The sequence below is a fragment of the Delphinapterus leucas genome, chromosome 11 (genome assembly GCF_059928025.1).
Source record: "Delphinapterus leucas isolate spDelLeu-1000000601 "Yukka" chromosome 11, BTC_Dleu_Yukka2, whole genome shotgun sequence".
Classification (NCBI taxonomy): Eukaryota; Metazoa; Chordata; class Mammalia; order Artiodactyla; family Monodontidae; genus Delphinapterus; species Delphinapterus leucas.
The window spans coordinates 68,251,473-68,266,330 of NC_143139.1; the positions used below are offsets into that span (position 1 = coordinate 68,251,473).

General features: G+C 34.9%; 1 protein-coding gene across 1 annotated transcript in view; it reads right to left on the minus strand.

Moving 5' to 3' along the window:
- SLC6A15 (solute carrier family 6 member 15) overlaps positions 1-14,858 on the minus strand; it is a 48,282-nt gene that overhangs the window by 8,029 nt on the left and 25,395 nt on the right. Inside the window, exons 5-9 of the mRNA XM_022552419.3 lie at positions 14,445-14,626; positions 7,481-7,591; positions 4,128-4,369; positions 3,837-4,029; positions 2,752-2,944 (exon numbers count right to left, since the gene is read on the minus strand). Coding sequence (XP_022408127.1) covers positions 2,752-2,944; positions 3,837-4,029; positions 4,128-4,369; positions 7,481-7,591; positions 14,445-14,626 — 921 coding nt within the window. The remainder of the gene's footprint in view (positions 1-2,751; positions 2,945-3,836; positions 4,030-4,127; positions 4,370-7,480; positions 7,592-14,444; positions 14,627-14,858) is intronic.

Sequence of the window (14,858 nt, forward strand, 5' to 3'; positions counted from 1 at the left end):
CAATGATTTTGTTTCCACTTTTATAAGTTGTCAATGATACAAATAGGATACCTTTCCTGATACCATGGAATATAACATATTGGGAATTACTTACCTGGATTTAGCCCCAGATTTAATATGAATTCATTGTAAGACAGTAACTCAACTCATCTCGAGCCTGTGGAAACGTGTTTACTAAACACAGATAACAAATAAGGCAAAACTGAGGATATATTAGAAGTATAAATCTCCATACCCTTCTTCTCATTATTAACAGCAAAGTGACCTTTCCAGGCAGCAAATGTTTGTGGGTCATTTCTACTTTTAAGAATGTTTTATAGTTTTGGAAGCAATACTGAATTTTGAAATTAATAATGAGATTAATGTAGCTTATAATAAGACTATGATAACATGTATTTTTCTATCTGATTGAAATATGGTTATTGTTAAAGCATAACTGAAAAAAATCTGATGAGACCTTGCCTTAGCAGCAATCCATATCTCTGTCCTGATAGTGCCCAAACAGATTAGTTGGGAATACATCTGTGACAGGGTTGGGCAACCTGATTCTCCAGGTAACTAAGAAGAACCATCTAAAACGAGTTTCTGCAGCAGTACTGAAGAAAGATGCAGAAACTTCTAACCAGCTACCCTTAATATAGAAAGTTAGAATTCTGGAATCCATATGATATTCCCATATTTTTGTTAGACTCTTTATTCTCTCTTGCACGTTGGTAGAGAAGACCTCAAAAATAAAAGATGACTGTGTTCTCTTTCTCAAACAGCTTTTAGCAGAGGTGAGTAAAAGTGAAAGAAGTGGAGCAGGTAAGGGCAGTTCAGAAGGGGAGAAAAGACATCCTGGGGGTTCCATCTGATGGGGCTTCCCTAAAAATCTCAATAAGTATGGGTTAAATTAAGCCATTTCCTCCATCTTGTAAGCGCTATGCTAGTGGTATGAGTTACATCGTACATAAGTGAATATTATATATAAACATACCATGTAGAAAAAGAAAAGTAGCATTCACTTGGAGTCTAATGCATATTGAAATATTTGAATGCTTGTCACAGCAAATTGTACTCAAAGTCTCAGGATCCAAGTAACTAACAGAGCTTGGATTTGAACCACAGCCTGTGTCCCTCTCACTTTCTCCTAATTACATTATAGTATAAGGTAGATAGGAAGAAAGTGTATTCCAGGTGTTAAAGACACTGAGAGTTTTGCTGACGATGTGAGAGGAACAGATAATGAGTAAGTCACTTATCTAAGTCCTACTGTCCTATCAGAGGAGATGAAAACATCTGACAAAGGTGATGGGGGAACATTTCATCTAAGTATATAAAACATGACTCAAAGTAGAAGTATGATCCCAGAATACAGGTAACAGGGGTAGAGAGTATATTCCTCTTTACTCTGACCTAAAGGTCTTCCACTGGGAGTTACCAAATACTCACATGTGTGTTTCTCCCTCTACACTGTTGTTTTCCCTTTAATTTTGCAAACCCTCTTACCACAGGAGGGTTGGGATATGGGGCAAAGACGAGGAAAGCAGCAAAGATGACTGTTACTTAGTCTGCATGTCAGGCAGGGTATTGATAGCCTTCAAATAAATAGAAACTGCAGAAGTAGAGACTGCCTTTCAGGAAAAGACAGAGACATTTCTCATTTATGTTCAGCTGAATCAAAGATATTTAGATGTAAATACCTCACAAACTGCTGAAATTGTTTTATACACACACACTTAGCAGGACGGTGAGTGATAAAGATATATATGTATTTGAGAGTTATTTACACATAAATTATTACTAAATCTTTCAGAGCTAAAAACAGAGCCTTGGGGAGCTTGTGTACCACTGCCCAGCATTTAAGATCATCTATGTATTTTTTCCAATTAATTATTGCATCACTTACCAACACTGTTGCTGCACTCTGGTCTGGCTGGCTTCCTCGCTGCTTCCTTTGTCTCTACTTGGCTATGTTTATGAACACTATCCTCTGACCCCTGAGAAGACCCCTCCCCTTTCGAATTCAATTTCCATGCCTTTCTCTGACAGTTCCCTCTGCTGCGTCTTCATTCGTAGAACAGGTAAAGTCCCTATCATGCTATCAGTATATTACATGGTACAAGTCTTATCTACCCACCTTGATTTTAATTATCAGTCCTATTCTTTTTAGAGGAGAGGCTGTCCTATATCTCTGTATCTCTGTTGTAATTTCTCTTATATCCTTGATATCCCTCAAATGTGAGGACCATGCAACACACAACCAGTACTTTAATAACTACTTGTAGATTGGACTTTTAACAACCATCAATATTGATAAATTGTGTTATTGTCTTTCCTACCTAGATGTATTAACTTCTATCAGGCTACAATTGCTCTTTTATATGAGAACTCAGTTTAGGTTTATCAATTTCAGCTATGCACTTTTGGAAAATCCAATGACCTGAACTACTATTTTTATAATTATCTGAGTTGAATACAAAATTATACATGAACATTCTGTGACTTTGTTCTAGCGCCAGTAATTCATGATAATGACATTATTACTAATAAAGAGTAATGGAGTAAATGATCACTAATAATTAATAGAATCTGTATTAAATATGTCATTTGCATATTATATAAATAAATCCCTAAATAACAAATACTAGTATTATTAATAAGTAGACATTAATAATAAACACTTTTCCTATTTCCATCTCTGATCTCTCACCAAGGGTAAAACAGCCCACCACATCAGTTCAATGGAAAGTCAAATACATAAAAACTAACCAGTGAGAATTTCTTTCCTCACTTTGAATGTGTCCACAATGGGTGTGATGATCCCTTCAATGGTTCCAAACATGCTGCCAAGCCCTAGATTTACCAGCATGAGGAAGAACATCACTGACCAGAAGGGAGATGCAGGGAAATGTGTCATTGCTTCTGTAAAGGCAATAAAAGCTAAGCCAGTCCCCTGAACAGCCTGTAAGATATACAAAACAGCCACGTTAATACAGAGCAATATGAAGTGCTGGCTATATACATCAGTTGCAAAGGGCAGGAGAACTCTGAATAATGCATGGGAGTTACTGGAGATAAACACGCTGATACCATGTTGTCTCCTAAGAAACTGTGCCTCTAAACAAAATTCAAGGTGACCGTGTTATCTCATAAAAACAGCAGGTAGACCAAAATTTTAAAAGAACTTTAAGAGTAAGTTAGTAATTAAATCTTTCCTTACAGAAATCAAGATTTTATGTTAATGATGGCTTCATCCATAATTTCCTGCACGTGATTCTTTATGTTTAGTCTCAAGTACAGTTAGCTATCTTAAAGCAAGTGATTAACAGCCAATTTCTCCATTATATTTTCCTTTTTGCCAATGTAAAGAGAGGGTGACAATTAATGCAAGGCTATTTATTCATGTTCACCTATGTTGTGTTTATTAAAATGTATGACAGTGGCTGGAAAAAGGACTTAATCATGACTTATTGAACACAGTTATTAAGATGAGCAAATATCATTCATGTGTCCAAACAACCATACAATATGTAAATGATAATTGCAATTCAAGTTTTGTATTAAATATTATACCAGGAAAGGTACCAGACTAATTTCATTTTCTGGGATGAAAATCACCTAATTTATATCCATATTTTAAATTTTTGTGGCTTAATCAGTGAAACTGCTTTTCAAAGTAAAACAAACATTTTTGATTTAAGAAAATGTGTTCTCTGAAATAAAGAATGTGAATTTTGAAACAGCATGATCTTCCGCAGGTATTTTAAAGATTATTTTCCTAAAAGAAGTCTTCTGGGTACTGCATATTTTAAGTTAATAAGAATTATTTTATCGCATAAACATAGCCTACTAACTTTATTTAGCTCATCTTCAATTTGACAGGAATTGAGATGAAGAGAAGGAAACTCTTCTTCTTTCACTTTTTGAATGATGTCATAAACTAAGTGATAATCTTCCGCAGTAACAGCTGAAAAGTTGATATGATGGGGAATAATATCTTGACTAATGTTGCCCATTTTCACAAGTTTGATGACCATTTCCAAATTTCTGAAAAGGAAAACAACATTAATGAACACATGGGTTTGGGAAGGAGATATTTTAATATAATTATGCCATCAAAAGCTAAAGGAAATCAACAACCATACTCTGCAATGCATTTCTCATTTATGACATTTGCTTTGAAGCCCAGAACTGCAAACACCACCAATGTTGCCAGGATAGAAGTAAAAAAATTGATGAAGGACACCAGGACGGCATCAAAGTGGCAGTTGTTGTCTCTCTTGTTGTAGCTTGAAAAGGCAATGACGCCACCAAATCCCAGACCTAAGGCAAAGAACACCTGAGCTGCAGCTTCTCTCCAGACCTTGGGCTCCAGCATTATTTCAAGCTGTTTAAAATTAAACAGAATATAAGTCAGCTGCAAAAAAATTTCAGAATAATCTACAAGGAATCGGTTCTATTGTTTAAATATATCATAATGACACTTATGCACCCAAAGATTATTTAAAACAGGGGGATAGTCTGTTCTTAAGTAGAAAGAACAAATTTTTCACTTAGGAATAATACAAGGAATATGAATAAGAAAGGCTACAGACTATTGAAACTTTAGACGGAGATGTTACTTAAATACACGGAGAAAATACTTGTATGGGAATTTTTAAATATTAAGACAAATCATCAGAGGAGTATTTGAGAGAGAAATGAACTATCTTCACTTATTCTTATTTATGTCTTTGTTTTCTTTCCAAAGCAAAATAAATCAGTTAGCCATAAAAGTTAAATAATTATTTAACAAATACCCTAAGTTTTGTGTTTTCTGAAGTCTAACAGCCAAAGCAGATAATAATTATAAGCTGGGTAGAGCTGAACTATTTGTACTTTGCGTATTCAGATACGTATTATTCATTCATTGAGTAGTTTCCTGAAGGCCTTTTCTTTGAAAACAGAAGAAATTCAACCATATCATCGCTAAGACCTTTTCAGATCCAAAGTTCTAAAGTTTGGAATCTGTGCTGAACATATATTTCAAGTAACTGTGCTTCACTTCTTAAACAATTATCACTGTATATAACCAAACCTTTTAAATGGAACTATTAATATTAGCCATACCTGGCACAGACCTCAATAAACAGTTAAGTCTGATTTCAGTAGCAGTAGTGTTTAAATTGGTATTTTATCTCTTTTCACCATTGCAGTGAAATTGCCTTTATTGGGAACAATGCCAAATGTGGTTAAGAACATGAGTTACATAGACACTTTCAGATCCTGATTCTGCCATTTAACGATCTAAAAATAGTGCAACCTAGGGCAGGTGGCCTGTCCACTCTGAGTTCAAGCTTTCTCAACTGAAAGATGAGAGTAACAAGACATGTACTACTTATGACATTGCCTGCCGCCCTCGAAGTCCTCAATAATTGCTAACATATGGACTATAGTGGCAGGCACACTGATAAGCACTTTATATGGATGATCTCATTTAATATTCACAACAATCAATGAAATTGTGGCTAATATTATCTGCATCTTAGAAGAGTTAAGTAACCTGCCTCAGGTTACACAGCACTTCTGGGGTAGAGTTGACATAGAACACAGGTAGATTTCAAAATGCATAAGCTCTCAAACATTAGGATATGTTGTTCAATTAATTTTAGTGATTATTACTGAAATTTATGCAATGTTATCATGAAACATAATCATGATTATATTTATAATTTATTTGCAATTAACTAAAATATGCATACTGTTTATTGACTATTGCTGCTACATTACCATTCTACGGTTGATACCCATCTAGTAAAATACATTCAACTGTCTATCTCTACTTTGTCCACTAGATGGCAGACAACACCTATGTAATAAAGACATTCTGATTATTTCCAATTCAGGAATTAAATCTCCATTCACTGGGAATATTTCGTGTGCTTAGGTACTTTCTCCCTTACATAAATAATGTAAATTAAAAAGTTATTGACAACGTCTTATCGTTATTATATTAACTATCATCCTACAGTGGCCTAATACAGAATCTTATCAACAGTCCATGAAAAGCGAGCTGAAGAAATAATTAACTCTAAAATAGTTATCTCCAGTTCTGGTTTAAAATGTTAACAGTGCTGCAGTTTTAAATACGGGGACCATGTAAAAGCATCATATCAAAGTATTTAGAGTCTAAAGTATCTATTTAAATTAAATATTTAGAATTATGTCACAAACAATTGCCAACACAGAGAAAGGTGATATTCCAGGAATTCACAACGAAGCTAGTTGTTTTTAACTCAGAGAACTTTTTTTTTTTGATATTGCAAATATAAATATTTTGGTCACTAAGTATGGCCCATCTGAAGCTGATTTAAATTCTAATGTAGCTGAAATTCATAAATCTGAAGTAATTATTCACTGAGGAGTTCCAACAACCCTAAATGATAAACAGAACTTTAGAACTATTCGAGAAAACCAGATCACAGTGTCAACATTTTTGCTACTTGAGAATGAACACCACGTTGGAACCAGATACACAAAGAACACAGCCTCTGTGACACAGTATCAAGGCAGCTGCCAGGAGTGACAATTCCAAGGAGGCTAAAATCTTCTGCCCACATCTCTCAGCACCATGCTTGGCTGCACAGTCATCATTCAGACAACTTCCAATTTCTGAGCTAATTTTGAAATTGTGTTTTTATAACTCGTTGTCTGCCTATGATAGAGTTAGCAAACTAATGTGAAGTGTAATATCAGTGTAAAACCAAAATATATATACACCTCAAACTTGATTTTTCCTGTCAAATCAATATAACAAGTCCACAAGGATTAATCAAGTCAGCTGTAAGTTAAACAACGGAGTCTAAGTTCCGAGCCTTTTAGGAAACTAATGAGAATTTTCCTAAAATGCATACGCATTTATAAAAGTTACAGAACTTCCCAAATGCACTAATGTTAAGTACTATTCTAGAAAATACAAAACTGCAAAACGAAACAAAGTAAGGAACCTTGAATTTCTCTGAGACAGGATTTAGAGGGCAATAGGGTTCTTAACCTGGGTCCATGGATTTTAGGTGATCTGTCAACCTCCTGAGACACTAAGCAAATTAATATGTTCATTATTTGCTCTGGTAAGAAGATTCGATTATCAGGTTTTTTTCAAAGGGGTCCATGTCAAAAGGTTAAGAACCACTGAAATAGAAGAGGAAGAGTAAAGACTGAAAAGTTCTAAAATATACCAGTGTAAAAATGGGAAGTTAATTTATTATAAAATAGGAATTTTTGAAGTTTAAATAGTGAAACTCACTAATGGGGCCTTTAAAATTGGAGAGAGATGGATATAATTATAGATGTCCAAAAGCTCCGGTTTTACTAGGCTGGTTAACATAACAGCTATAATTTAATAGTCTAGTGCACATAGGTTAGAACAATTATCCCTTAAATCTAACTGTGGGAACATTTTAACAATAAACATGAGGCTTTTGTGATCATAAGCCTTAACTAGAAATACAGTACATACCTCAGGGGTAAACATGTGACGGATGCCATCAATTGAACCATTTAAAAGGAGTGCTCTGATTAGGAAGCATATAAGTACCACATACGGGAACAGAGAACTAAAATACATGATCTGCAAAGTAAGAAAGATTAAAAAAAAGTGAGACATCCTAACGACTATTTTCTTCTTCATAGTTAAGATTATGTGTTCTGTTCTATACCGTGAAAGTGGCACTTTTTATAATATGATAAATAATACTTTTAATACCTTGCATAGCCATCATATCAGAGTGGCTTCATAGCCTTGATTCAATGTGACTAGTTAAGATTCTATTTGAGATATAACAAAAAATAAGAAAATTTTCCTTATTGAAACCCCTTTTAAATAGCCCATAGGTATGGTGTAATTTGAATAGTGTTGATTCCTTACAGTTCACAAAACAAGCAATATTTAAGAGAAATGAATGGACACTAACTCGTTAACAAATTTCTACTTTATTGTTTGAGGTAGCAAAAAAAAAAAGTCCTTTTTTTGTTTGTTTTTAATTAAGCAAAGTTCCATTATAATTCTATAAAGCTTCTGGAGTAGAGAGTGGTCCTGTTAAAGTTCCTACAGAACTTGAATAATAGTGTAGAGATTTTGTGTTCTACTTCAGAAGTTTCATCATTAAAGTTAAGCAAATGTTTATCATAGAAAAGCAGTTGTCCTAACCAGACACGTACTGCCTCCTTGACATCTCCATGTGGTATCCAAAACTTTCCCGATTTTCCCCCAAAGCTGTCCCCACCCAACTCCATCTCCCACCACCCATCCATTTGCTAAAGTCAAACATCCAGAAGTAGTTCTGCACTATTTGTAATATTCTAGTTTCCAAGCTACCACTCAGGTTATCTCATTCCCTGCTTAACCCACTCCAGGGATCTCTAATGCAGTTGGAGTAAAAGGCGAATTTCTCCCTCTGTCCTGCAAAGCCTTAGACTAGGCTGCCTACCTGCCTGCCCCGCCACTCTTCCCCCAGCTGAGCTTCAGCCCCGAGGAAAACCAAGCTCTTTAGCTTCAGGGCCAGAGCAGGCTGTGCCCTCAGTCTGAGGTATTCATCTCCCTCATCTGTCCGAGACTCGCTCCTCTCTGTTATTTTACGTCTTATCTTCATTTTCTCAAGACTACCTGGAACACCCAGAATAAGGTGATGCCTTTTTCTCATCCAGTATACCTCCATCTGCCCTCCTCTATGCCCCATGAACCTTCAATATTATTTTGTTTTGTCTTGACAGCATTTAACACTGTTGAACTTATCTTGTTTATTTGTTAATTTTCAATCTCCCCTACTGGAATATAAGCTCTGTGAGGGCAAGGACTTCTTCTCTCCTGTTCACTACCAAATCTCAAATACCTAACAGAGTTCCTAACACATAGTACGTATATAATACTTATCTGAGGAGGAAGGAATGGAGGAAGGGTAGGAAGAATGGAGAAAAAAACTGCCATAGCAGAGGATGGCTCAGGCAGGTTAGAGATATGGAATCCTATAGTAACTGTAGACAAACAATAGGCAAGTCAACACAATAATTTGCCCCTCTTCTACTGTTCTGTATACCTTATAATTGTATTAAGCATTCTAAGAAAAAAAATTAATATTACAAATAAAATCTCAGCATAATTAGAAACCCATATTTTTTCTAAAAATAATTATATTTTAATTAGTTGTAAAGAAATATAATTTTTGATCATTTCAAAATGGTATAATTTTTAAAATTTTTATTTATAAAAATGGTATAATTTTTAAATTTCATCCATTCATCCACATTTCTTGATTTCTTATCAGAATGCTTTTAGATGGAGTACATCTTTTTCATTCTTTCTGCCTACTTTTAGCATTCTTTAAATTTGTGGGTCTACCATATATCTATTCAAGTAGCCTTGATCTCACTTGATTACAGCTATTCCTTTTATGATTCTTCTTCACAAATCTTGGGGCTAACCAGAAGCATGGATTCACCTTTGCACAATTGCTTTTTTTGTTTTTTTTTTAACAGAACTCAAATTTGCTGCCTTATAAATGACTTAAAGGACTTCCATTAATGCATTTATTTTAAAAATGAAAATGAAGGCTGCACACTAAAATAATCTGGATAGTTTGATCATGATTTTTTCCAATAAATACAGTGTACCCTCAGTATATTTTTAATATAATTTCAAATTAGAAGCTAAAGGAAGAAATGATTCTTCCTGTATGTGTATTTGCCCAGGCTAAACAACTCTAACACACCTGAATATGGTTCTCTTCCCCACATCCCATAACAACTGACCAACAAGTCCAATTGACTCCAAATTTCATCTGTCCCTTCGTTTTCATCCTCAGTGACGTGTCACTTTTCACTATTAGCTTCCTTCTCATTTTGCCTCTCGATTTTTCCCTGCCAGCTCTCCTCTACATCCCTGAAATTCATCACCCACACTGCTACCAGAAAGATCTTTCTAAGGATCTGATGGTGTAATGAACTGCTAAAAATCTTCAAATATTTCACACCGTTTGTTAAGTAACAGCCAGTCATTTTACCAGTGTCTACAGATACTTTAATACCTGCAGTCAACTTACATTTCCAGCCTCATTTCCCACAAGCTGCACAAATTGCATGTAAAAGTCACACGGGGTTACTCAGCAAACTTTGGGCTTTGCACATGCTGTTTTCCATGCCTCCAATGTCCTCTCTCTGAAGTTTCTGGTGAACTCTTCTTCAACTGTCAAACTCTAGCCCAAAAGTTACCTGCTTTGTGAAGCCCTCCCCCAACTCCAGGTTAATTTCAGTGGCTGCCTCTATGCTCTATACTCTCATACACTTTTTATTTGTACATCTTACTGCATTTATTCTGCTGTCATTATTTGTCTCACCCATTAAATTATGGGTTCCATGAGGATAAAGATGGTGGCCTATTAACCTTTGCACATTCTTAGATACTCAAAAATATTGTACATTAAGAGAGAATTCATAGGAAGTTTTCCTTTCTGTACACATTCCCTAAAAAAAAAAAAAAGAAACAAAAAACCCTCATCTTTATTTTACAGTATTTTAAAAATTAGGTACTAATTATATGGTGAGACATTTCAAATTTCATTTATTAATTCAACACATATTTGAGTTCTTAATACTCATCTGGCTTCAGTGATAAGACTCTGATAAGATAAGGATAGCTTCGTCCAAAAAGGAACAGGAAAATTTCATGTTGGATGCAACATGGAGAAAAGTAACAGTCAAGATTTTAAACACTTAAAAACTTAAGTAGTAATAGGTAGTGTTCACACCTGAATTTTTTTCTTCTGTGAGCAGGTAAAGGACAAATATTTAATCATTAAATTCTGAGATTTAAAGATGTGTCTTAGGTCAGCATTTTACAGAGGTATCCATGTTGTGCTTTTAAACACAAATTCATTTTATTTAATCATATGGGTCTCATAATAATAAAATTGTCAGTTGAATAATATTATTGAAAATAGTTTAAATTCTACCTGACTATATGTACAATGCTACCCCAAACACTTTCTCCTTATTTTATATTTTGCATTGCTACCTGATATTATTTTATGATTTGTTTATTGTCTGCCTCTGCCACTAGAATGGACATTCCATGAAGACAGGTATTTTGTCTGCCTTGTTCACCACTGTACCTCCTGAGCTACATCAGTGCCTGGCACATAGTAGGTGCTCAATAAATATGTGCAGTGAGTAGATGAATGACCCTTAAGTATTATTCTTAAGAACTTGGAAGTGAAACAATGAAATATGTTTCTCTGGCTGATTTTAAGACTCCCTGGGCCTTAAAAACTGACATGCCTTTCACAGTAAGTACATTCAGTAAGAGACATAAGTTTATCAATCAAAATGTTGCATGAAAATATTTTCATTCTACTCAACTATTAAAAAAAAGAAAATATATGAAATCATTTAGTTGTTTTTCTCTCTTACATATTCAAATGTTTATTTTAAACATACCTTCAGAAAGAGTCATTCTCTTTGAGGATTTCATAGCCTAGTTCTAACTCTGCCACTTATCAGTTGTTTAATTCTGGCCAATTATTTATTTTCCCTAAGCTTAACTTTGCAGTAAATTGGGGAGAAGAACATGCAAATCATCTTGCTGCTAGAAAGATTAAACAAGCTAATGTATGCAGAGTACTTACTTAGCACAGTAGCAGTACTAATGGCAAAGTAGTACTAGTAGAAAATATTAGAGTTAGAAGAAAGCCTGGAGATTCTCATTTCTATCTTTCCCCTGGGGGCAGGCATCCCTTGCATAGAGGCTCCAACAAAGGGAGATTTTGGTCCACCTCTGTTGGACCACCTCCAGTAGTGCTGAGCTCTCTACCACTGTGCAACTGATTTCATTGTTACCAGGCTTGATTCCTTAAAGGTCTTCCTTTCCTTGAAGATTTACCACCACCCCGCCACTCTGCATAATTCCAAATATTTGATCATGGTCCTGTTCTCTGTGATCACACAGAATAAGGCTTATTCCTCTTTTTATTCAACTATTGGAAGACTGTGATCACAAAGCTGAGATGGCTCTTTTCCATAACAAAGTAGTAAAGATTTCAGTAAAATCCAGTATTACAGGTGTGGTTCAACTGGCATGTGCCTACCTGACCTAAAGGAGAATGACACTGTCATACTCCTGTCTTAATTCATGCAGTTTCAAATTAGCATTGTTTGTGTGTGTGTGTGTGTGTGTGTGTGTGTGTGTGTGTGTTGGCTAGGGATATCACAAGTTGACTTTTCTTTCAGCTGCTAAATTCTCTAAGTTTTTTTTTTTTCACATACTACCCTTAAACTTCATTACCCTTAAACCATATATCTCTACACTGCATTTGTGTGATTGTTTATTTGGAAGCATTTTTGTTTGGCAGGCAAACACAGCTTTACATTTATTCCTAATAAATTTCTTATTATATTTAGCTCATTGCCTCAGAATGAGGAATTGTCACAATTTAGACTTTCATAACTTTGTTCATATTACTTACAGCTTTCTCCCCATCTGTGCCTACTAAATTTTTTCTTCAAAGTCTGCTGAAAAGCTACCCTCTCCCTGAAGCCTTCTTGTTGAAATAATAAACTACATGTAGTCTATAAATTGTATTAAATTTTTCCAGATAAAGTTATATTACACGACATAAGAAAAACATCCCCAATGTTGTGATAAGAAAAGGATGAATAGTTCTTTAAATGATAAGACACATACTCAGACAAAGAAGAAATAAAATGTGGTGGTAAGACTTGAGCAGAGGGATTTTTGGACTTCTCTGGCTGACCATAGTTGGTTCTCGTTCTATCAAATGACATCACCTTAGGAAGCACATAAATGTGGTTAGATTTGGCTTAGGAATCTAGTCCTTTATTTATAACTTGACTGTAATGGGGCTCTGACATAGTAGAAGACACACCAAATGGAACCAATTAATTGAACTTACTTAATCACAGAATACACTAACATTCACAGAATATGGTGTTATCTACCACATTCATTTCTACAAAGGAAAAATGGTATAGAAGTTCCATCAGGAAGGTAAATGTAAAATCAGCTGTGATTAACAAGTTTAAAAGAATTGTCAAACATTTCTAATTAAATATGAAGTAACAGGAAGCAAAGATGAATTTGACAGACTTCGCCTAAAAGAGTTCACTTTTTGTGGGAAAAAATATACCACAGTGAGAGACGTTATAGTGTTGCAATTAAATAACGTGGGCTTTAGATTTAGACAGAGCTGGGTTTGATCCAAGTACTAGCATTTACTAACTGTGATTCTTTGGGCAAGTTACCTGTTTTTCAAACTTGTTCTTTTATCTGTAAAGCAGGTCTGAGAGTAGCAATTACTTCTTAGAGTTGGTTTTTGTTTTCTTTTTTTTTTTTAAGATTTAATTGAGATAAAGCATATATAGCATTTATCACAGTGCCTAGAACAGAGTAAAGAGGTAATAAATTTTGCCTTCTGTTATTGTTCTTGTTCTCATCATTATCAGAATCATCTCCATCATCATCATTTATTACCACTACTACTGCTGCTGCTACTACTACTACTATTCCCACTCTTACTAGTATATGTTGGTAAGTGGCAATATGTTAGCCTGGAAAGATATATGATCAGAGCTATGCTTTGGAAAGAAAAAACAGTAGAGATGGGTTGTTAAAGGGCAGAGAGAAGATGAACCAAAATTAATTCTTGCTATGGTCCAAACAAAAGAAGTAGAGAGCTTTAAAACAATGGCAATAATAATGGGAAAAAATGTAATATGGAAGCAAAATAGTGAATAACAATTACTTTCCTAACGCATCCTTTTAAAAAATTATCTGATTGACTTCCTGGGGTATCTAGAATTCACTTACTGTCTTTCTCAAGCACAGCCTTATAAAATTTTCCATTTGCCCTGGCAGGCATGCCCTTTAGTCTTTTATATTACTCTGAGTTCCTTGTTGAGATATATCATAACTACCTGATGTTCATATCTTTAAGAAACACTCCACACTAGACTATTTTAAAATCTTTTATGCAACTTTTCCCTAGAGCACCTGTAGTAGAGAAAAATGAATGATATAACACAAATAAACAAATCCTTTATTCTACCACTTTTCCCAGTTTCCATGATTGGAACTAATCAGAGAACTAAAAACATTAAGGTCAGCTGAATACCAGCAACGAGAAAGGACTTTTAAGTATTGACAAAAAAGCTCAAAACAGATCTTGATAAAATAGGGAAAGATTATAAACGACTTTAGATTTCATTATAAAACACTTATATCTTTATTTATGTCCTTTCCTTGATTTAAATACGTTTTTCAAAGCACCACTTTTTACCAATCTTTAATTAACTGCCGAGAGAGTAAAGTGCTACTTGCAGTTTGCCCACACGGGTTTATAGTGGGTGGGGGAGATAGTTCCCAGGAATGGTGATGAGGTGATTAGCAGAAGCAGGAGGGGCTCTAACATACTAACTTTTCCAGAAGACTGAATGCCTTTGATCATAGCCAAGCACACCACAACCCAGGCAGCCAGCAAGCAGATGGTCATCTTCCAGTTTAAGCCCCCACTTTCAGAAATGGAACTGGAAATATTCAGTGCTTCTCTGTACCAATAATAGGTAGTGGCAGAACTTTTTTCGCATTCTGGCTCTACAACTGTAGAAAGAAAGGTAACACAGTCATTTCAGACTATAAAGAATAATGAGGCCATTTTCCCCCCCAGTAAGCCTGTAAATCAATTCTTAACTTTTCCTAGAAAAGTACTACTATTCTACAGAAGCATTTAAATCCACAATGAAACCTCAACTGTGCAAAAATGTGAAAAAGTCAACAGACATGAATCCTCTTTGACATTTGTTATTACACATTTCTAAAATAGGAATATGTG